Here is a 23502-nt window from a genome sequence, read left to right on the forward strand (position 1 = left end):
TTATTGAGACTAAATTTTTAAGTTGTTTTGTGTGTTGTTCTGTCTGCCTCTCCTAAGACTTTGATTATTTAAAATCTTTAATGCAGAGCCACGTCGCAGCCGGTGACCAGCTCGTTCACAGTGCCTTCCTGCAGAGTCTGTCCTCCCTGTCCGTCGGTCTGTCCTTAGAGAAGCATCTGTGCCGTTTCCCACGTCCCCCACACCACATCTGTCCTGATGCCCACTCCTGCCCGTCAGAGTGGAGCTGGCTGGCCACTTACGCCACTACTGTCCGCAGTGCTGAGGCAATCGCCAGTGGTACCGTCTTCCCAGAATCCTTCATTATTTCAGACTTTCAGGAGGTGGATGAAACTGAAATCACCAAGGCGCTGGTAAGTGATGACAGTCCATTTTTGTGCTATTGTTTGTTAAATATATGTAATATAAGTCTTTAATTAAGGCATCTATTGACTTTTCTGTCTTTTAGGATAACAGTAAGTGGAGCTTTAAGATGGATGAACAACTGATGGCATGGGCCACCTCCAGACCAGAGGTAATAGCTCAGCCTTCTAACAGTACACCCTTTTCACATCTTGTAACCGCAATAATGATCAAAACCGCCTTTAAACAGGGGGGCTCATAGGTCCGACATGGGAAGCTGTGTATACTATGTGATTGTGTCTCAAAGCCACCAAAGCCAACAGTTTAGCAGGCTAGCAAGCAGGCGATGAAATGCTGGAAATGCAAAAGGCATAAAACAAGATGAGGCAGTTGGGAATATCAGCATTTTCCACCTTGAGGGAATTTCTTCAAAATCAGGGCACATTTAAAACATCAAATTTAGAAAAGTCAGTCAGTACATCACATCTTATTGAAAAATTCTACTTCCAAGGTCATGAATACCAAAAGGGGAAGACAGCATCATTCTCTTTAATTCGCACAAGAAATTGTATGTTTTCCTTCAGCCAGTGTGTTCTAACAGATTGTTACTTGTGTTTCTTAGGACTGGCAACAAGGTGGGAAGAGTGAGGTGTACCTGTGGGGGAACGGGCGGTACGGACAGTTGGCAGGAATGGGAACCAACCTCATGATTCCCACTCTCGCACCCTCTCTGTTACAAACACAACAGGTACTGGCTTTACTCATTCCGGCGGGACGCAGCCTTTACCCTTGGGTGCTACTGTTTTCTAATTTTTTCTTTGCCTTTGTGGATGCTTTCATTGTCATTCAGGTTGTTTGCGGGCAGAACTGTTCGTTCCTGGTCCAGTCCAATGGGACAGTACTGGCTGTAGGAGAAGGACAATATGGCAGACTGGGCCAAGGGAATTCAGATGACCTCTATGTCCCCACTATCATCTCTGCTTTTCAAGGTACAACATTCATCCAGAGCCGAAGAAAAAACATGTCTGAGCTGTTATCATTTTTTTATGCTGTGACAAATCTTCATCCTTGCCTCAAACAATTTATTTATCCGCAGCAGAAAGGGAAAAATAATTATTTTCGGTTGTTTGTGAAGTTAAGCTTCACTGCCTCTTTCATCTGTCGGCAGGATACGTGGTGACTCACCTGGTGACGTCCTGCGGATCCGACGGACACTCCATGGCTCTGACTGAGACTGGGGAGGTGTTCAGTTGGGGAGACGGAGATTTTGGGAAACTGGGTCATGGCAACAGTGAAAGGCAGAGGAGACCCAAACAGATAGAGGCCTTACAAGGAGAGGATGTTGTTCAGGTAGAGATAAACTTGCCTTAAGGTCTAGGGATTAGTTTTGTATTTTTATTCTGAGTTGTTGGAAGCATTAACAAAGTTGTTATTGTTATTTAACTGGCAGGATGAACCAGCTGCTGTTGATCCTTCAGTGCACTTCTAAAGGAAGGCTACTTGATATACAGTGGCAACTTAAACTAACGGCTTCTATATGAGCTGTTTTTAATATCTCACATTTGTAACAAGCTTGTAAAAAACACATTATCTAAAATCAGCAAGCAACATGTTAAAGAGACCAAAAATCGGGCACCAACAAATCAGTTGTACTGTAACTCTGTAGCTTCATATGGCTTGTGTTTGTTTTTCCCAGCTTGCTTGTGGTTTCCGGCACTCGGCTGTAGTAACAGCAGATGGGAAGCTGTTCACCTTTGGCAGCGGTGAATCTGGTCGTCTGGGTCAAAGGTCAACGTCCAACAAGATGCTGCCTGAGAGGGTGGCCGCCCTCGAGGGATATCATGTGGGCCAGGTGAGAAATGTTTGTTTTCACTCTTAAATTCAGAATGTGGTAGAGTCTCCACAGTGAGGTAATACTAATTATTTAAAGATAACTAAAAAAACCCCATTTTTTTATAGGTGTCATGTGGTCTCAACCACACACTGGTGCTCTCCCTTGATGGGATGGTTGTGTGGGCATTTGGAGATGGTGATTATGGCAAATTGGGAACTGGTTCCTCCACAGCAAAGTACTATCCACAGGTGAGTTAATAGTGACAAAGACTCAAAATTAGGAATCCTTTAAAAGACCAAAAAAGAGGTAATTATTCTGTTTATCTGGTTGGCTCAATAGAGAATGTAATGAGGAAATACCAAAGTCATGATTTTCATTTCCTCAATTGTTGAAGTATTCATTTTGTTTTGAACAAGTGCTTTTATAAATGTATTATTGATGACATTTTTATTTGTGGCTGTGGCTATTTTCAGAAAGTGGAGCAGCTTTGCAATAAGGGAATAAAGAAGGTCTGTTGCGGGACACAGTTCTCGGTGGTGTTGGCTTGTGACGGACATGTTTACACATTTGGACAAGGTACAGTTTACTGTGAAAGTGGATCATGAGAATCTCTGCATTATTAACTCAAATATTGTTGTTATACTTTGTCCCTATTTACTTTTTTTAAACATCTTTATCATTTCTTACTGTTCCTTAGTTGTTCCTTCTGTTCATCCTTCAGAGCGCCTGATCGGCCTGCCGGACTCCATGCTGAAGAATAGATCCTGCCCCCAGGTGGTGCCGTCTCTGGAGGGGCTCTTCATCGAAGACATTGCAGTGGGCTGTGAGCATGTGCTCGCTCTGTCCTCCACTGGAGACGTGTACGCCTGGGGCTGCAACAGTGAGGGACAGGTAAAAAACAACCTTTGGTTTATTCACCTTGAAAATCTCTAGTTTGCTTTCAGCGCACATCAGAAGCACTCTAAAGCCTGTGTTATTGCCTTTTGTGTTATTGTGTTCCAGCTTGGCCTTGGACACTCAAACCAAGTGAAGGAGCCCACGCTCATAACAGCCCTCCAAGGGAAGAACATCAGACAGATCTCTGCTGGCCGCTGCCACAGTTCTGCATGGACCACCCCCTCTACCTCGCTGAAAATCTCAGGTATTCACACAGTCCTACATGACTTGGACACGTGCAGATACTCTTTGTGCCTAGAAGCCATAAAAAAAGAAACTAATTTGTTATCTTTATCTGCAGGTGGCCCTGGAAATTTCCAGCTGGGCCTTCCCCAGTCAGTCCCTCCCCAGTACAACACTCTGAAAGACTGCAGCCCCGGTGTCCTCAGCATGCGCCTCAGGGTACTCTACAACTTTTCTGATCTCATGTACAAATCCTGGAGGCTGCTCAACCTGGACCCCAAGAATCCGGTAATCAATGATCCAATTTTAGGCCCCTTTTAATATGTTTAAAACTTTGAAACCGGAATTACAAGGTGCCAAATGAAATACAATACAATACAATACAATACCATACAATATAGGTGCAAAGCTAGAGAATAACCATTATCCAAATGCTTGTCAGTGCAGGTGTGTTTTTTTTAAAGATCCCGTAACTGGTTTTTGAGTAGCACTGATTTGACTTTGGCACTATTTCTGATTTTTAAATAACAGGTTTAAACAAGATTGTTAATGTGTTAATCTAAGATGAGGCACTGAGCAAGAGTGCTGCAATTAAAACCCTGTGGGAGCGATGTTGCATCTTTAAAGAACATCCACTTAAAATCCTTGCTCTTGCCACTGACAGACTCAGATTGTTATTCTAAGCCTCTGACTACATTATGAAAAGGATCCCTACAGAGAGGGACCTTTTTGATAAAGAGTAAGATCTTTTTGTCCAACCAGAAACAGCCACTTTAAGAGCCACCAGCTTCCATTTGGAAAAAGAACAGTAATTTTATTAATTTAAACCTGTCAAATAAAAAAACCCACAACTGACCAAATCTATCTTGGTTCACATCCACTGTTCCAGCAATCACCAACTCTGGTTTGGTTGAAATAAACCCTTAATTCACAGCACTAGATGTGAAAATATTCCTCCACTACATGCTGTTTGCCCCTCTTCTTCTCTTTTATGTGACTCTCTCTCCCTCCTCTTGATATTTTTGCATGTAACGTGGTAAAATTAGAGTTGTGTGATTGCCCACAAGGATTAAATTGCAGCTGGCCAGCTGCAACACTCATGTTCAGTACTGGACCAATATAAAAAAGTGTTGTATCTGTTGGTCACGTAGACACAAAAAGCCCTCTATAGATGTTAGCGAAAAAATAACTGAACTCCTGATAATAATCCTGCCGGCGCTGCTTAGATATTTAACTAGTCCTTTCTGTGAAGCCTCATTCACCCCCTCCTATTTTTATTCCCCGTCCTTCCCTCTATCCAGGTGTCCACTTCACGCTATAGTTCAGGTACGACCGCCATCATCCGAGGAGAGCTGCGGGGCCTTCTGTCACCCAAGGTCAACACTCTGCCTCTAGTGCGCTCCATTGGCAGAACAATGACCCAGGGCAAAACATATGGGCCGCAGATCACAGTGAAAAGGATCTCCACGAGGTGAGAAAGACCACGAGGTTCAGTTAGAGCCTGTGTGTTCAGGGATCAGCTTTTTTTGTGGGATTGCAGTAGGGGTGTCTGCCTCTGTAGTTGTTTCTTTTGCAAGTTTTTCTTTCTACTGTTTTTTTTTTCATGAAGACTTGCTCTCTGTTTAGTATATGTTCATCAGAACTTTTTCACTCCCACAGAGGGCGTTCCAGCAAACCCATCTTTGTGCAGATCGCCAAGCAAGTGGTGAGCCTGAATCCCCTGGAGCTGCGGCTTCCATCACGAGCCTGGAAGGTCAAGCTTGTCGGAGAGGGAGCTGACGATGCCGGAGGAGTGTTTGATGACACCATCACAGAGATGTGCCAGGTAGGATGGAGAGCACAGAGAGAATGTCTAAGAGCAAAGGAGACAGAAATAAAGCTGCCTGGGATGTTCTATAAAATATTCTCTATTCTCTTGTATGCCTTTTTGTAAATTTAAAAAAAATCTTTTGCCAGGAGTTGCAGTCTGGTGTGGTGGATCTTCTGATTCATACTCCCAACAGCTTTGCAGATGTGGGCAGTAACACTGACAGGTGCACATTTTGTTGTCATGTTTTGATCACCAAACATTATCCTGAACGTATAACATCAGATTTTATAAAAGCGATCTTTTCCTCTCTCATTGTTCTCAGGTTTCTGTTGAACCCAGCTGCATTCTCGGAGGATCACATGGTCCAGTTTCGCTTCCTGGGCATCCTCATGGCGGTGGCCATCCGCACCAAGAAACCTCTGGACCTGCATCTGGCCCCGTGGGTGTGGAAACAGCTCTGCTCGATGCCCCTGGGAGGGCCGGACCTGGAGGAGGTGGACCTGCTCACCTACCGCACCCTCCAAGGCATCCTTCACCTGGAAAACAGTGGAATCACAGAGGATAATTTCCACGTGGTGAGATGTTGTACAGAGAGTTCAGTAATGATAAAAAATCTTCCACTTTCTAGCCTGAAAGATGCTTAACAACTGTTCCATTCTCCTTCTCCTTTTCCCTCACCTGCCTCTGAAGATGATCCCCCTGGATTCCTTTATGGCCCACAGTGCAGATGGGAGGCTGGTACCTGTGGTCCCTGGAGGTCAAAACATCTCCCTGACCTTTGCCAACCGAAATGAATATGTGGAGAGAGCGCTGGACTACAGGCTGCATGAAATGGATTCCCAGGTTTGAACTGTTGGAGAATGATTTGGGTTTATTCGGCAGACCTGTTAAGCACACAAACAGCTACACATTTAAACATCAGAGAATACTGATTTCTTTGGGAAATCAGGAATAAGTCTATTTCCTGTGTCATTAGCTCTCGTTTGGCCCCCGTCGAGCACTCTGTAGGCAAGCAGACAGTCTGTCATTACTCCAGCTGTGACGGGAACTGGAGGAAAGAACATTACATTCTCTATAAGCAAACTGAGCACAGTCCAAAACTCCCAGACCAAAACTGAAATGTTTTGCCACAAGCTACATTATTAAGGATGTACCTCACAGTTATTTTCAGTGATGAATCTGCTCAATAGATTGATAAAATCTAAAACAGAATGAGCAGCTTTCACGGTTTACTGCTAGAAAGTGGATCCTTTTCTCCTTCTCTTTGAGTGTCACAAACAAAAGTGTAGAAGAGCTGAAACACTTAGGTGTTCTGGCTGTTTGTCAGTCAAAAAAAGAAATGTATTTGAGTCTTTTTTTTAAGCAAACATTCACCAGTTCCAGCCAATCAAATGTAAGTACACTTAGAAAATAATAAAAAAAAATGGTCAGCATGACATTCACATCTCTTTGTAGTCTGACATTTTACAGTCCAGATGATTCACTGAGAAAGTAAACAACAGATGGAAATAGTTGTTCCTTGCTGCCATAGTAAAAGTCGAAACACTTTTCCAGGCATAAAGATGAGACTGTAAAGTGGCTGCTTTACAAAAATAAAGAAATAAAGAAATAAATTCACCGAACAGACTTGACCCATGCAGATAATTTTACTGTACTTTGGTGTGGATTTCTCTCCACTGAAACTCTTCATCCATATTAAACAGCCAGTCTGCCCACCAGTTTCCATTAGTGCTCAGTAGACTGTTTGTTCTCCTGTTGTTGTTCCCTTTATCTCGTCCTCAGAAGCATCAAAGCTGACGTTGTTCCCTTGTGTCCAGGTGGCAGCAGTCAGAGAGGGCATGTCCACCATCATCCCCGTGCCCCTCCTCTCCCTGCTGACAGCGCAGCAGCTGGAGCAGCTGGTCTGTGGGCTACCGGAGGTCTCCGTCGAGATGCTGAAGAAGCTGGTGCGTTACCGTGACATCACCGAGAGCCACCAGCTCATTGGCTGGTTTTGGCAGAGCCTGGAGGAGTTCACCAATGAGGAGCGGGTGCTTTTCCTGCGGTTCGTCTCTGGCCGGTCCAGGTTGCCTTCCAACCCGGCTGATATCACGCAGAAGTTCCAAATCATCAAGGTTGACAGGGTGAGGACGCTGAAACAAATTAACAAGCCTGTTCTCACTGTTGGCACAAACACTAAACTCTTCCTCCCTCTCTCATTTCCCTTCAGCCCGTCAACGGTCTCCCGACAGCTCAGACCTGCTTCTTCCTTTTCCGCCTGCCCCCATACACGAGCCAGGCCATCCTCGCCGAGCGTCTGCGCTACTCCATCCACAACTGCCCCTCCATCGACATGGACAACTACATGCTGACCCACAACACCGACCCAGCAGACAGCTCCGACACAGAGGACTGAAGCAGCCACCTTCAGTCTGCCAGGGTGATGAATGTATCTTCTCCCATGCCATGCACATTATGCACTGAACACTGATTTTTATTTGCCAAACCTGTATGGTAGTGTACTGTTTATATGTCGGTTGATTCAAAGATATGTGTAGTTTTTTGTTTTTTGCCCCCCCCAACTGTGCAAGGTGTTGTAATTATTGCAGTGCTTACTCTGAATCAAATCTACAGGGATACAGAATAAGATTTTTTCAAAATATAGGTGAATAAGCCACAATAAAGAAGTTAATGTGCCTGTTTGTTTGAAAATATGTAATAATTTAATGACCTGTCACACACACGGACAGTATTATTGTAAATTAAAGAGTGTTTAAATAAGGATTTTTGGTGTGAAATCTTTGCTTCCTTTTGAGAATTTTACTTTAATTTGTTTGAAAAGGATCAAGTTTTCAAGTGCTAACATCCAGATTATGATTGTGAAAGGTGATGAGTCAGAAATCTGACGTCAAGGAGCCGTTGTGTAGTTCACATTGCCAACTTGAAACTTTGGAAATTACAAATTCACAGTTCAAATACTCTGAATCACAAATGTCAACTTAATGTGGCGCTAAACCAAAAGATTACCAAACGCAGACGGATTCATCCTCAAGAGGACATGAAGGTCGGTACAAACGGACTGACATTATCATGCTGCTTAAATATGCTAAAACTAATTAAAAAAAAAATAAATCTTGCAATATGTGATTGAATGTGAGGTTTCAAATCTTGAGTAATTTCCTCTAATTAGAGATAATCATGACTAAATAAGCAGCAATCAAATTAAAAGTGAGAAAAAAAAAAAGTACTTGAAGATTTAATCAAAAATGAAGCTGATGCCTTATATGGTGAAGACAGTATGGGTTTGAGGAAGTGCACAATTTTTTCATTTTATTTGGATTTAAAAACCCAACAAGGGGTCACATCCAAACTGGTGAACAGAGCACTGAGAAACACACTCAGAGGGCAGAAAATAGTGTGATTACGCATGAAACCCAACATTCAGAAAGAACAAGCTGATCAGCCAGATATATTTTAATGGCCTTTAAGTTTTTTTATTACACATCCATCAAGGCAAGTAACGCACAAAGCAACAACTCCCCTTATTACAAAAAGAGATCTTAATTCAATTCCCCTGACGCTAATGTTGTCCTGAGTCAGCACAGCTGGCGCGTCTGCAATTTGTCTGTGCTAGTGCGAGGTACGTCTGCTGTGACCTTATTACCCATCTGTTTCCCTCTGCGCTCTGCGACCAGTAAGGCAGAATTCAACCTGCAGTCAGCAGCGGCCCCGCAGCTGAGAGAGGGATGTTCGTGAGAGCCCTCGCCAGGTACAAATATAACATCCATCCATCAGCTGAACAAGTGGGGGGGGGGTGCAGCTGAGTTATTCTGCCTGGACTCTGCTGTATATTTCTACTGTGATTTAATTTTGCTTTTTTTGTTTTTAGAATGTTTTTAAATGCAATTTTGACAAATTTCTCAGTATTTTAATGTCTTATTTTGAAGTATTTCTAAGCCTCTGTAAAGCAATCAACATCACAGAGAACCTCGCATGGTAAACAAGAAGAGTAATAAAAGGAAAAAGCTCTGGCTGCGTCTTAAGGAAATGCAAGGGGTAAATCCTCGCTGTAGCTGCTTAGGTTTTCTTGAATCAGTTTGGGATCTCAGGGTCACCAGTACCTCAGCTGTTTAGGAGGACTCTGCTGTAAATCTCCAGAGATGTGTTTCTGGACTACGAAACTCAACCTGACTTGCATTTTCACTTTTGGGTGAAATGCCACAAACCGGCACGGTTCATTCTTGGTGAACTGATGATTAAATCCACCCAGAGCATCAGCGACATCAGTGAACTGAGATATCTGCACATAGACCAGAAATACTTAAAGACAACACCCACCCTGCTGCTGTCTGGCAAAAAATACAGAAGTATCCGCTGCTGTACCACCAGACTACAGAGCTCATCTTTATACTCCGCCACGAAAAGTTTACTTTGCTGACTTGATTATAATTCATGTCTCAGTCTGTATCGTTTTCTGTGCGTGTGTAGCTTCGGATATTACAAAATAAACTCTGCTGTACAGCCTTGATGACATTGAAATAAATCTCTGATTGTAAATCCCGCTGCGAGTGGCTCAGGGGTCGTCCGGGGAGACCGGCGAGGACAACACAACACACAAAGTTGTAACGTTGATCCGCCCACAACAAAAAAACTGACGACAATCGAACATGGCATCCTGGCTGGAATTACATGCAAAACAGTTTTTTTAATCAGATTTAGACCTCTTTGCCAAAAGGAATTATCTGACCTTTGAACCCTCTGGAGAAAGAGCCCGTGACCTTACTCTCACGTCTCTGTCCTACAGCAGCGAGTGCATAAATCCTACTCGCTGCTCACGCAGGTTGACGCAAAGCTGACGTTAAAAACGAACCCTTCTCTGGATCTGGATCAGCTGATGTTCCCTGCCAGTGGTACCCAATCCAGTATTCCAGTACCGATGAGTGACGTGAAGCCTCTGATGAACTCATCAGCACTCCGTATCAATCGTATCTAAAGCCTTCAAAAATTCATATTTAATTGAGACCGATACAAAAGTTCCTTCAGCTGCAGGGCCTCTGCTGAACAGTAATTAGGAGTAGCAGATCACTACTGTGTGACTGGATTCAGTTTTCATTATAGGTGTGAACTGATCTCTGGTTATGAATATGTAATACTTCCAATTCCCACAGGAGGGCAGTCTGGTTGTGGCACTCAGACGTACCACTGCACAGAGGAAGTTCAAGAGAGCACTGAGAATAAGCAGAGATCATCAGCACGAACTCAAACACACACACACACACACACACACACACAGATCCTGTAGAGCTGATGATGCATTTCACTGTCAGCTGATCTCCGTCACCCTGTTTCTTCCCAGTCGGCTAATTTGATCAGTACAAATGGATGACTACACGCTGGATGACAAACAAAATGTGGTCAAATGGCTCTTTTTAAAGCCTCAGTAACGCGCCTCTCTTTGGATCGGGACGCTCCGCCGTCAAATCGGCGCAGCTGGCCTTAGTTTGCATCCTAAAAAAAACCAAGAACTGCGTGCTTGCGTGCCACCACTCTAACTAGGCCGCTTAGGTTTTGTTTCAACCCAGGTGCGATTCACAAAATAAATAAATAAATAAATAAATAAATAAAAATAAATGTCTTTGCTCAGTTTCAAATATGCACATGGGTATCTCCTAATTGGTCCAACTCTTTTGTCGTCAGTCACACATCAGAGGAAGCCGGCTCAGCAGGATGTCTGGTTGATCCGTGACCTGCAGCGCGGGAGCGATGGCGTGTTCGTTTTAAAGTGGGCTACATGAATTAAGGCGGCCCTGCGGAGCGAGAGAGGGGGGCTGACATAATAATTTAGCTGCGCTGCATGGAAGTAACTTAGCACAATTACTGATGTGGCAGTGCAGCGTGCGTCCAGCAAGAGTGTGCAGAAGCTCTGCCTCGTTTTTTTTTTTTTCTTTTTTTCTTTTACGCCTGCAATGTTGAAATGAATTTTGATTAACATTCAGTCTATTTATGATTCTCCCTTCATTTGCCGTGCAGATATCACATTCCGGAGCCCACGTGCAGAAATCCTACTCCGCAGCCCACCACAGTGTCAGTCGGAGTAGGCAGGTGACATGCGGCGCGACCATGTGATGAACAGCTTGACATTTTTTCGGCAACATGCTTTTTTTTTCTTTTTTTTGTTGGCGAAGCATTGTTTATTTTTGCAGGGAGGGTGCACAATTAAAAGTAATTGCACCAAAGTTAGCTAGCGGCACATTAGCATCTGTTGTCCCTGGGCAGGTAAACGGGAAAAAAACAAAACAAGAGAAAACAAACCAGAGGAGTGGCAGCGAGAGCACCATTCAAGACAACACAATGCAGAAAAGTCCATCGGAATTTAAAAAAAAAGAGAAGTTTGTCCATTTATTCTCCTTCCAGACTAAATTAAAAGTGCTCATATCTATGTGTTAGATAAGAAGTCACAGCCAGGAAAGGGTTAGCTTTCTGTTCTGGTTGCTGTCTACAACACTGGGACACCGTCGACCATCTCTGCCATCTTTGTGACCCCAGATGAGTCAGTTTCGAATAAACACCGCGCAAAAACAAAATCACTAGTTTTCTTCACTGTCCAGACACTGTTAACTCCCACAGTAGAAATCTCTCTAACCCAGCCCTCCCTCTGTCTCACAGAGGCGTGTTTTTCTCCAACTTGAGAAAATTGAAATATGCTATGAGAGGATGCACTGATGAGTCTTTTTCTCCCCCACACAAACGACAACCTTTATTAGCATATTTTACAGACTAAGAGCCTAGTTTGTTGCATCCTGTTATTTGTATGTGTGCGTTTCACTCCTAATGAGACGGGGTGGGGTGTGTGGATGTTGTACTGTGAATGTGTGCGATACGAGAGCTGTTTCCTTTGTTGTTTGTTTGTTTTCCAAATTAGTTTTTTTTTTTTTTCTCCCCCATTTTCACAAAAGCTCAAAATCTGTTTATCTGTCGTCATTGTTACACCAACCAATATTGCTTTCAGTAAAAGTACAAACTCTGTGTACCAGCACATATAATCAGGAATGAATGTGAAATATCTTATTTGATATCCAGGGCATAACACCACGGAAGACTTCAAATTGTTATTTTGTCATTTTTGTTTTATACGTACTAAACAAATTAGATATAATGTTCACTAAGAGATGCTGGAAGGTCATTATGGTTTTTTTTTCAACTTCTGGACAGATCCAGGCCAGAGCACGAACAGTAACCGCCCTGAGTGTTTTCATTTGATATTTATACATTTGGAATCAAATGTGAATTGCCCGAAGACAAATGAAGAGTTCTGACGGTTTCGGACAAAAATTAGAAAAGAGCTCGGGTTCAGTCAGGATAGCTCCAGGTCTGTATGAGTATGTAGATAACCATGGATGCATGGATTGGGTCTGGACCTAAAAAACAGAATTCCTATTCCTGAATTCAAGTTTGGGTCAGGCTCAGCTACTATAGCCTCTTGGACTATCTGTTTTCAGACAGAAATATCAGTCAACCCGTCACCAGGGGAGCTGTTTCCCCCTGCTTTCTGCCTTTATGCTCAGCCTCATAGAACACATACACAGGTATCGCAATCCTCTTCTCTGACTCCAAAACAGCTATGTCATTAAATGTTGAAATATTCCTTAAAATGGCATTAGCAGAAGCCCTGTTAGAAACTCTGGTGCTCCCAGATTATTAAACTCACCCAGGGCCAGTAACTGTCATTAAGTCCTGGCGTGTTTCTGAGCCCCAGTCCAGCTGAATAATGTGGAGTACATTAGGCTTTTTCAATACATGTGACTGTGGTTTAATTAACTCAGAGTTCGCTCAGTGTACAAAAACAGCATCAGATATTTGTTTATTTCTTCAGTGTAACTGTACTATATATATTAAGGAACGATTTAACCAAATGTTTGATGGTCTTTCTGCATTTAAGTGCTTGTGTAAGGGTGCGATGATAATGTCTTTGCAAAATTCAGCTTCCCCTCTCTCTGCTGCGTTAGAGTCGTATTATAAACAGATTCACGCATTAACGCAGCAGAACATCACCGTGATGACAGTAACCCCCCTTCTGTTTCATAAATATGAAAAATAACCCGAGGCGTTAAAAACAGAATTGAGCTCGCCTCGCTGAGCTTGCCATTATCTTTGGATGTCCAAATAAAATTCTAATATCACAGAAGAAAGTGCAAAGTCACCCTATGTATCACACATGCACACGCGCGCACACACACACACACACACACACACACACACACACACACACACACATACATGCGCATGCACACGCATACATGCCAATATAGCCAACAGGGCACTACATTTCTCCACTATCTAAGTGGGGACCACTGTTTCTGGTCATTTTGGAGAAACAAAAATAGAACAGAAAAGCTTCTTTTAAGGTATTTTGCCACAATATTACTTCAAATGTATTCTTTTAATTTTTCTCACACACACACACACACAAACATTGGTTATGGAGACAGATGCAGTTAAACAGATAATTTCTTTGCATCCTTCTTTAGTTCCTTCAACAACATTTTGTAATTAAATTGCCATTATATAACACTTGATGGACACTTACGTTTGAAAGTTATAATGTCCTTAAATTAAAGGTCATAATCACAACATTTCTGTGTAGATGAAGCTTTTTATTTTCAAATATATACAAAGCTTATACAAAATAAATTGGTTGTGAATTGCTTTGTTCATCTCTGTGTAAACTTAACATTTATTAATCATGGTCACTATAAAGTGTTAACCTGCACACATTTGGTCACCTGACTGAACACACACTTTTTTTTTTTTTTAAATTTTCATTTGTAATAAAACATTTTTCATGCCAGGCTCCTGACAGTGAAGCAGGTCTCTCCATCCTGAATTTTTAATTAGTCAAAGGAGGGTGTGACCTACATATTCTCACTGAGGCAACACAGGAGTGACTGGTCACCTGATCCCACCCCACCACCCACACTCCCCCCCTCCAAAATCAGAGGAGCTCATTTCATCTACGCAGTGAACGGATGAGGGCTGCTGTGAAAACAAGGGCACTTGGGTGCGGGTCAATGAATTGCTGAGGTAACGCGGTGATGTGATGTGTGCCTGGGCTGCTCAGCGCTTGTTTGAGTATCCTGGCTGGCACCGTCTCTTCTCTTGTTACAGGACAGGACAGGCTGTGTGTGACCCATGTACCTCAGAGACACTTAAGACTGTGGTACGGTTTCAGGCGGTGATGTGATATGGATGTGCTCGCCTGCCTGCCAACCGACATTCCACTTGTTGTGATGTGTGCCAGATAAACGACAGGAAGGAGTTGAGGACATGGCAAACGGCTCCGAGGCTGATTCACCGTTAGTTGAGTATCAAATTCTTTGAGGTACCAGAAATATATCATTAGTAATAGTTTGACATTTTGGGAAATACAAGCTCACTTGGTGAGAATGAGGTGATCAGCAACCCCCTGATATCAGATATGAAGCTACAATTGGCTGTTTATTTGGCTTAGCACAAAGACTTAAAGCAGGAGGAACTGCTAGCCTCGGTTTGTATGAACTTTGATATAAACTAAAAGATAACTCACCAATTTATGTTACTTTGTCTGTTAGCTGTCAGCTCACTTGCAACAAACCACGTTATCTGTGGGACAGCTGATGTATTTTTGTAGAACCTGGAAGTTAGCAATGCCCTTGTTCCCTCAAAAAAATAAAAGCCCATAGAAATTTTCAATTCCTCGGATTACCAAAGGACAAAACAAGAAAATGGACACAATTTTAGGATACTGAAATATTTTATTTACTAGATAATTTTCACAAATTTGCACCCCGTATAATTTTGAAGTGTAAATGCTGTTGCCAAAAAGCTAATGTTAGGCTAAAAATGAACTAGGCTACATTGCGGTAGCACAACCACCACTAAGCTTCCTAATACACAATACACACTTAGCCATAAATTAATCAATCTATAAGTTATAAAGTCTGTCATGATAATTTGCAACTAAAGTCTGCCTATAAAGATAAAACAAGAAAAAGACACAAATTAGGTATTTACTGTTCATTTTTTGTTGTACAACAAAACATAAATATCTCTTAAGGTTATGTTAGCCACAGGCCTTCTTTCAGCCATCCAACTTATAACCCTTTAACCTGAAGACGAGGAAACCTGACGTGTAAAAAATGCTTACTTATTTAAAGGTTTAAGTGTTCCTGAGACACTCTGTTACCCTTCGTTCTCCTTCTCCCTCTCACCTCATCTCATCCCTCTGTAGGTTTATAGAGCAGCTTCATTAAGTCATAGGATATGCGTGAATGGTATGGATTTTCTCATCAAAATATCAGGAAGAAAGTGACCATCTTCAGGAGTTTTTCATTTTTTGTACAAAGCACAGTTTGATTAAAAATTACATTAACATTTAACTACTAATGAGTTCATTTGAGGCCTGAGAGACCCCGAGATGGGATGTTTCTGGCAGCTAATGATGAAGAAAAAAAAGCTTTTTCAATCAAGGTAACAAACTACCTTTCTTGCAACTTATTGCCTCATTAATTCCTGATTTATCACTCAACTGTCTCTCCTGTTTATTACAAAAGTATTACTTTTGTAATACTTAAAGAAGTCTCTTACCAATTCGCTCTTTAGTTGTAGTTGCCCTCAGATGGCCCAGGGAGTGAAAAGGTGAGGTGCGTTACGGGACTTAAAGAGGATTTGAGTGGCACAAGGTGGGGACCTGGTGAGACTGCTCCGATTAATAATGCAACAGTGTCTGAAGGGGCAACACAATCTCCTCATACAACTGGACCTCTCTGGAATGAATCAAAAGAGGACTCGAAAATCTCTTGTATCGGGTGCACCTGTTTAATTTATTGGGATTGGTTTTCAAATTTTGATTGATTTTTTTTCCTTTGATCCTGACTGATAGCTCAACAACTGTGGGATGGATTGCTATGAACAACCACACAATAGTCACCCAAAACTCTTTAGTAGTGGCTCATCACCATGTCACACAACATTCTGTCACTCTCTTCCAGTATTTCTTTGATTTGTTTTTAACAAATTGAATTAATAATCTCTTACATTTGCAACATTTACAGTACATTCTATTTATCTTTGTCTTTTTATTCCCATTAAATAACATTACTTCTGCTACAATCTAATTTCTCCATGTGGGTCATCAGATTTATCTCATCTAAAGAGTGATGTTCCTCGGCCACATCACTTAAGCTGTGCAAACTCAAAGGCAGTTGCATCAAACACTGGATGTCAATTCAGATGGCTTTTAGAACTAATTTTGGTGATATTTTCTTAGTTGATGTCAAAGACAATCAGGGAATGAGTCTTTGTGGTTACAGCAATGGAGGAGGAAGTTTAAGTCTGTTCAAATCATCTTTTTGTTTCATGTGTCATTATTTAGGCCATTCTGGATGTATCTGGCCTGCTGAAAATCACAGTAAAATAGGTAACTTAGGTACCTATACATGAAACTATTTCTTATCAATTTTTTCAGTATAAGGAAATATACTTGCAAAATATGTCAAAATAAAATGTTCAGATAAAGTCTGTAACTTTAAATGATAAGAAACAAACGATTTATGATACAATCTTAGATTTTAAAAAATGGTTTTAAGTGTGCCCTGCGATAGACTGGCGACCTGTCCAGGGTGTCCCCGGCCTTCGCCCTAAGTCAGCTGGGATAGGCTCCAGCCCCCCCGCGACCCTGCAGAGGATTAAGCGGCGTACATATAATGTGTACAGATGATGGATGGATGGATGGGTTTTAAGTGTTAAATTAGTGGTTAACAATGTAAGAACATAGTTTTCAGTGTAAAAACACGTACAGTATACAGACTATATACTTATGCATAGTACTTCAGACAAAGATGCATTTTGGTTTCAATTTCAATTTCCACATCAATTATAATATTCAACATTAAAATGAAAATGTTTGAATACACGGGGGCAAGTGTACTTTTACAGTAATTCTCTGTTGAATGGCATTATTCTACTGTTTTTTTATGGTAAGACTTGTGTTGACTTTCATTTTTATTTTATTTTTAACAGTGTTTCACACTTTTATTTCACATCACACTTTACAAACCACACATCCAGCCACTTGTCTTGGCCAGAGTTGTGGGTGGCATCCTTAAAAAAAACCCCAACCTGCTCCTCTCAGTGTGACTGAGCTGTAGTCTGATATCATCAACCCTCTTAAAAAAAAGTGATGCCAGCCAGTGAACGTCATGATTTTTAAAATTTTTAATTTCACTGTTTCAGTGTCAATGAAATCCTTCCTGTGACTGACACAAAACACCCACTAAGGCTCAGTGAATCCTCTTTGATTTAAATCCACGTTGTGATACGTCATCTTCGCTAAATACATATGGAGCCGGAGCAGTCGTTTAATATCTCTGGCTCACAAACGTTGCACAGTAGAGCGTCCATCCATCCTTTGACTTGCCTGATGGTTCATCATCAATGGCCGGGGCTTTACCTCCTGCGGCTGGCAATGGGCATCAGCTCAGCTTCATACAGCCAAAGCTGGCCCTACTGCTCCCAGAGGATGGAAGCCAATACTAAACAACAAAGCTTTCATTTTCAATGAGCTATTACGCAACAACATCTGGGCAAGAGACCTTGCGAGACCATCTTTTTTTTTTTTTTTTTTAAATAAAGCAGCGGTGATTACATCAACACCAGCTCGCCCATCCCTCTTCTCCCCCATGTGGGATCAAAACACGAAGGGCATTTCCTACTTGCTTTGTTGAATCTGGGCCAGAAACAGGAATTTCTCTCATCAGCCCACCTCCCTCTTACCTCCCCCCGACCCCCCCACCCTTTTTTTTATTTGCTAATGATGTTCAAATCTGGAATCATTTTGTATTCTCGGTAATCATGAACATCTGGTGTGTGCCATCTGGCCATGTTGTTGTCTGATGGGCTTGACCATGATTATTAGTCAAAAAAAAAAAGGAGAGACGTATAAATGTATGAGCTGGTTTAGGCTGAGCTATTTTTTGCGAGATTAGTGATGTACAAACATTTCAAAGTACAGGGGGTGGAGCTTTTGTGTGAATGAATACTTCTTGTACTTTTGTTGATTTGGACATTAAAAAAAAAAAAAAAAAAAAAAAACTCATGTTTGTTTGGCAGCAGAAATAAATGAGGCAGTGCTTTGATGTGTTGTTGGCTCGAAGACCCTCGGAGATGTATTTTCTGGGACAACACGAGCCCATACATCTCCACCGAGGCAACCTTGTATTCACATTCCATGGGGTCGGGACATAGAGATGATGACACAGGAGAAAAAGGGAAGGGCGAGATGCGTTGGCTGGGGACCTAGTTAAGCTCCCCGTGAGCTTAAAATACCAAACAAAGTAGGGCTGTATCATACAGTATAAACCTGACACCTGGGATAATGCACGTGTAGCACAGGCCCACAAACAGTGCGCTGTACACTAAGATGCATGCATTCACACATTCAACTGTCAGCCAGCCTACAGCAGCTGCCAGGCTGTGTCTGCGGGGTAATCACGCAGACCAAAAATAGCTGTGTATCAACCTTTCTCATCATTTATATTCCTTTGCAATCTCCACCATTCATTTCTCTCCCTCAGGTTTATTTTTCCTCAAAGACATCTTCCATCTTCTGTCTGTGTGGGCACACGATCCGTGACATGATCCATGATTTTTACACGCTGAGATTCGCAGACATAAACATAAACAGGCAGAAATCGTTCTGTCACGTGCGCAGAGCTCTTGAAGGCTGGAAAAATTATCTTGCAAGAGGAAAACAATCAAAAGGACAAAGGGAGGGAATGGCATATGAGAGAACGACCACAGAACGTCACATGAAAAAAGTATCACATCAGTGAAGCCTTTCCATGTAATGAATATCAAAGAGTCTGGAGGGGAGGAGGCAGTGGAGTGCTGCAATGCAGTCTGTGTATGTGCAACCATACAGTACCTGTACAGTTGTGGTGACTGCAATGGACTACTCACTTAATATCTGTAGATAGATCTGTAACTGTAACGGTTACAGGGCAAGAGGAACCTGACCATCCAGGGGCTGTGGCGGGAGCAGGGCCAGGATCCAGTGTTGGGAGTAAATGTTGGTAGGGTTGACATTTGTACCAAATGTGGCATGTCATGAACAGGAGATGAAGGTGGTGTTATTTACAGCCACAATTTGAGTCACAAAACTAGATATTTGTGAGGTATCTTCGGCTATTCAAGCAACAAAACTGGGTGTGATTAAGGACACCTCAGGATTTTTGGATCAGTTTTGGTGGCAACTAATATCAACAGCTTTTTGCAGGAAGTCAGACCACATCCATCTGAGATCACAGCGACCAAAACAGGCATTTTAAGCCAAATCATGATGTTCTCCTAAACCTAACCAAGTGGTTGTTCTTGCCTAAACATAGCATAGTTCATAAGCACAGAAGACTCAACCGAAACAAAAGTTAGGGGTTAACAAAAAGAAGTTGTCAGTTTTAACTTATCGTACACGGCCTCTCAAAAACCCCAGAACTTTGTTTTGACATCTTTGCATTTCTAATTAAATCTCAGGGCCTGAGCTGGCTAGCAAGTCTTAATAATCTGTCACTGACCAACAGCTCCACCAAATATTATATGCAAAGTCTCTATATAGGTCTATTTTTTCCATTCAACTTCAGTTGTGTAAGTGTTACAGTGTGAAATAAACACGGCCAACTCGTGTTTCTAATGATTGGGTGTTTGGTGTGCCAATTTCAGACTTGGCTGCCTCTACACTTTGCACCACCGCAGCATCTCATAACGAGCTTACAGTACATCAGTACATCCAAACTGTAAAAAACAGCTCATTCTATTTGTCATTAATTCCAAAAAACAGCTTTGAAAGACAGTTTTAATATCACCAAGATACATGTGTGATTAGTCACAGTGAGGATCTGAGTGTTTGAATATTCTAACAGTCTAAGAGCAAAAAAAAAAAAAAAAATCAAACCGTCTGCTGGACTGAATATACATTGTTTGTCAAAGATATTGGGCTGATGGCTTAATGAATAGCTGAAAAAGGCTGACAAATGTATGTCTCATGCACAAAGAGCTGTCTCAGGCTGATGAATGAGTATTGGTGCAGAATGTATGAGTGGCCTCTGCATCGGGGGGCATTAGCCTGAAGAGCTGGAGAGAGCAGCGCTAGTCAAGAGGGCTTGAGATGGGCTGCATATCCACTCGAGTGTGCTGTTAATACACCGGCTCTGAGTATTTGCGCGCATGGTGAGGATGGTGCACTGTAGGTGCGACAAATTGCACAGCATCAGCATTTCATTTTTTAAAAAATGTCTTCACCTTTCAAGTGTTTCCTCTGGAGAAGGATCGTTCTATAGGCTCACAGAGCTGGATAACACCAAACCATGGCTAATAAATTGGATATGGTTATTTTATTTTATATAGGTATTCCGATTGTAATAATCCCAGATCAGATACTGTACGTGAGATATCCATGAAAATACAATTTACCAACCTGACCTACATAAAAGTCCTTGTGTACAGTTGTGCTGACATCAAAGCCTAGAAGATTATATTTTAAGCAGGGCCTGTGATTTATCTTTCGGCTTCTTGCTTAACTGCAATATTAATCATGCAGCGAACTGTGCCTCGTCTATTATCCAAAACCTGCAAATGCAACCAACTCTCTCAGCGCCTGTGACGCTCTTGTTTATGTTCAGCCAGACAAAGGAAAGAAAGAATACGGTGAAGAACTCTCACATCGCATGACAGAGGGGATTTAATTTGGAACTGCTCAAGGTTTTCATCGATCCATCCGGTCACATCTGTATTGCATGCAATACAAATGTTAAAATACAGCGAGCGTTAAGCTTTTGTTAAGAAAGGAAAATAATCCCAGAGATTTAGTCTGAGCTCAAGTGGATTGTCCTTTCTTTGCACTTGAGGTGTCTGTGATCAAATCTTATCCTGCAGTGCCGGTGTGAGTGTTGTGGGTGCCGTTCTAGTGTTACACACAAAGTGTCAGGTACCCTGGTTACACTTGTAAACACATCCCAGCTCGCAGACAGAGAGAAGTGGCACTGTGAAACTTTAGAGCTTCTGTGCAGCTTTCCAGAAAAATCGCGAAGGATCCCAGCTCATACTGGTAGAGATGAGGCTCCTGTATCGCACAAAATGAAATCTAGAGGACGACTTAAAACGGTAATGTTCAGTTTATCTTTGTTATCAGACTTAGTCCATCAGAAAAAAATTAAAAAATATATCAAATTAAGGTACAATACCTGGAGGGAAACCACCAGTTATTATGAAAGACCGTTCTATCAATGTATCATGCAACACTGAAACAAGGTAACCTGATGTGTCATTAATAATGATGTATAGGAGAGCAGATAGCGGATCCACGGATGCACACACATTCATAAAAAGGTCCGGCAGCATCTCTGGAGACAGGAAGCTCTAACAAGGAAACCCTCGCGCCCACTGGCAACGGCAAAGTCTCCCTCATTCATCATTAAAAAGTGGATTTAAAGCGCTGTCACGACCATGTCGGGGTAAAAAGGTACAGAATAACATTATTAATTAAAGTGGGTCAGTGTGCACACATGGAACATGTTTCTCCAACCATTTGGAAACTCAAAATGACTCTGTCATTTAGGTATTGTAGTTAACATATATGTCTTCATCCAGCAACACGGGGTGTTTTTTAATGTTCATATTTTATAATGAATCACGTGTCATCACCAGCTCCTCTTGGTTTGACGGTGCCACATATTCCCATCCAGAAATGTAATATAATACAGAGTACATGCCCTTATATCAAGAGAGATGTTGCCATATATGTTACCTTCAAGGCAATATATGATTTATACGTAAATGCATCCTTGGATATATTCAAAATATAGGTTTATGAAAAGCAGCTCAAAAACACTTCTGCATTGACTTCACTATTCAGGCTCCACAAATGTTCAGCGATCTAATTTTAGAAATATTATCTGACAATGTTATGTTCAAAAGTTTTGCCGAAGAGGCCACAAAAAATTAGTCCTCGCAGGTTTAAAGGGGCAATACGTAAGAGTCAGCCCCCTCCAGACAAATTGGCGTAACCAGTGACGGCTAACTGTAGCTGCTGCAGCTGAACTGGGAGCTCAGGCCGTGGCCAGATGGGCAGCATGCTGGCGTCATCTCTGCAACACATATATCAAAGCTCTTGATCATTTCAGTTATCTCACCATATAATGCCCATACGTACCCTCATGACTTCACACAAGAGTCGCAGTGACTTGGAGGGACGCAGCTTTATCTCTGATCTGATAAGGAACTCGAGCCTGCATCGTACTGTATGTACACATTAGCCTGGAGCTGACCTCTAGAATGGAGAGACTGTGTGCTCTTAAATGACAGAAGATACAGCACATGACCTTAACGTATGATTAAGAGAGGGCTTCACCAGTGATAGAGACTCACATGAGTCAGTCGCTATATTTACCCCATAAGAGACTATACTGTGTTTAGACGCGTGCATTTGTCAAAAGAAAGAAGACATCACAAACCAGATACGTGAACTGAATCACCCTGTACACCGACACTGACTGTGAGAGAGGACGAACATGTTGAAAAGCCGTGTTCAAAATTAGCGTGAATTATCAGTAATGGCAGATTTTAAACAGCAGGATTAAATCTAAATCTCTCTGGGGCGGGGTGAAGAGAGACCCAGAGTTACTATGAAGCATATTTAACGCAAAACATTTACAAGCAAAAAAAAAAAAAAAAAAGTGGAATTGCATAATGAGATGAAACGAGGAGAATGGTACACAGCTGACCTCCAGGGGGGGTGAGGGGATGCTGGCAAGGGAGGCGGAGAGGCGCGGCACCGGCAACATTTGGACCGGTGGCTGTACCAGCTGTTCACCACGTGTTACACTGGCTGTGTTATTAGTATGATGATGGAGTCAGATAATACACCGAGAGAGGGCTTTTTTGAGTTTGTTGCATAAGGGAATTCGGTTTAGGCTGCAAAAGACGTAGAACTGGCGGCGGACGAGCGAGCGCAGCAACTATACTTGGGAGCGCTTGTGAGAAAACGTGTGCGTGCATGCGTGAAGCCGAGAGTCCACATGTGCATGTTTCGTATGTTTGTTTCCAGCCGATGCGCCCAATTAAAGCGATGTTTGGGCTTATCAATCATGACATAGCACGGTCCCACCCCCTCCGTGTCGCTCAGTCACATGTCCCAGACAGCTGCTGTTCACTTCCGCAGGAGCTTTATGGCGAGTTTTTCATCGCCACTTTTGGGACGCAGCGTTTTTTTTTTTTCTTTCTTTTTTTTGCCTTGGGATCCAAATGAACGCGCTGTGGATGCACCGCACACACAGCGAGAGAGAACACAAGCCACTCGTACCATTATTCATTC

General features: G+C 42.2%; 1 protein-coding gene across 12 annotated transcripts in view; it reads left to right on the top strand.

The window, feature by feature from the left end:
• Positions 1 to 7886, top strand: part of LOC119029585 (probable E3 ubiquitin-protein ligase HERC1) — a 41316-nt gene extending 33430 nt beyond the window's left edge. For 8 of the 12 annotated variants that reach the window (XM_037116505.1, XM_037116507.1, XM_037116503.1 and 5 more), the window contains 18 exons: positions 87 to 371; positions 467 to 532; positions 983 to 1108; positions 1211 to 1349; positions 1529 to 1710; positions 2057 to 2212; positions 2320 to 2442; positions 2668 to 2770; positions 2892 to 3085; positions 3197 to 3335; positions 3432 to 3601; positions 4615 to 4784; positions 4973 to 5138; positions 5270 to 5346; positions 5446 to 5698; positions 5814 to 5966; positions 6941 to 7246; positions 7333 to 7886. In XM_037116505.1, coding sequence (XP_036972400.1) covers positions 87 to 371; positions 467 to 532; positions 983 to 1108; positions 1211 to 1349; positions 1529 to 1710; positions 2057 to 2212; positions 2320 to 2442; positions 2668 to 2770; positions 2892 to 3085; positions 3197 to 3335; positions 3432 to 3601; positions 4615 to 4784; positions 4973 to 5138; positions 5270 to 5346; positions 5446 to 5698; positions 5814 to 5966; positions 6941 to 7246; positions 7333 to 7518 — 2994 coding nt within the window. In that variant the 3' untranslated portion in view covers positions 7519 to 7886. The remainder of the gene's footprint in view (positions 1 to 86; positions 372 to 466; positions 533 to 982; positions 1109 to 1210; positions 1350 to 1528; positions 1711 to 2056; positions 2213 to 2319; positions 2443 to 2667; positions 2771 to 2891; positions 3086 to 3196; positions 3336 to 3431; positions 3602 to 4614; positions 4785 to 4972; positions 5139 to 5269; positions 5347 to 5445; positions 5699 to 5813; positions 5967 to 6940; positions 7247 to 7332) is intronic. The other 4 variants (XM_037116508.1, XM_037116511.1, XM_037116512.1 and 1 more) reach the window with 1 other exon arrangement.
• The last annotated feature ends 15616 nt before the right edge of the window (positions 7887 to 23502 follow it).

Source organism: Acanthopagrus latus, chromosome 12 (assembly GCF_904848185.1).
Source record: "Acanthopagrus latus isolate v.2019 chromosome 12, fAcaLat1.1, whole genome shotgun sequence".
In the NCBI taxonomy this organism is placed as follows: Eukaryota; Metazoa; Chordata; class Actinopteri; order Spariformes; family Sparidae; genus Acanthopagrus; species Acanthopagrus latus.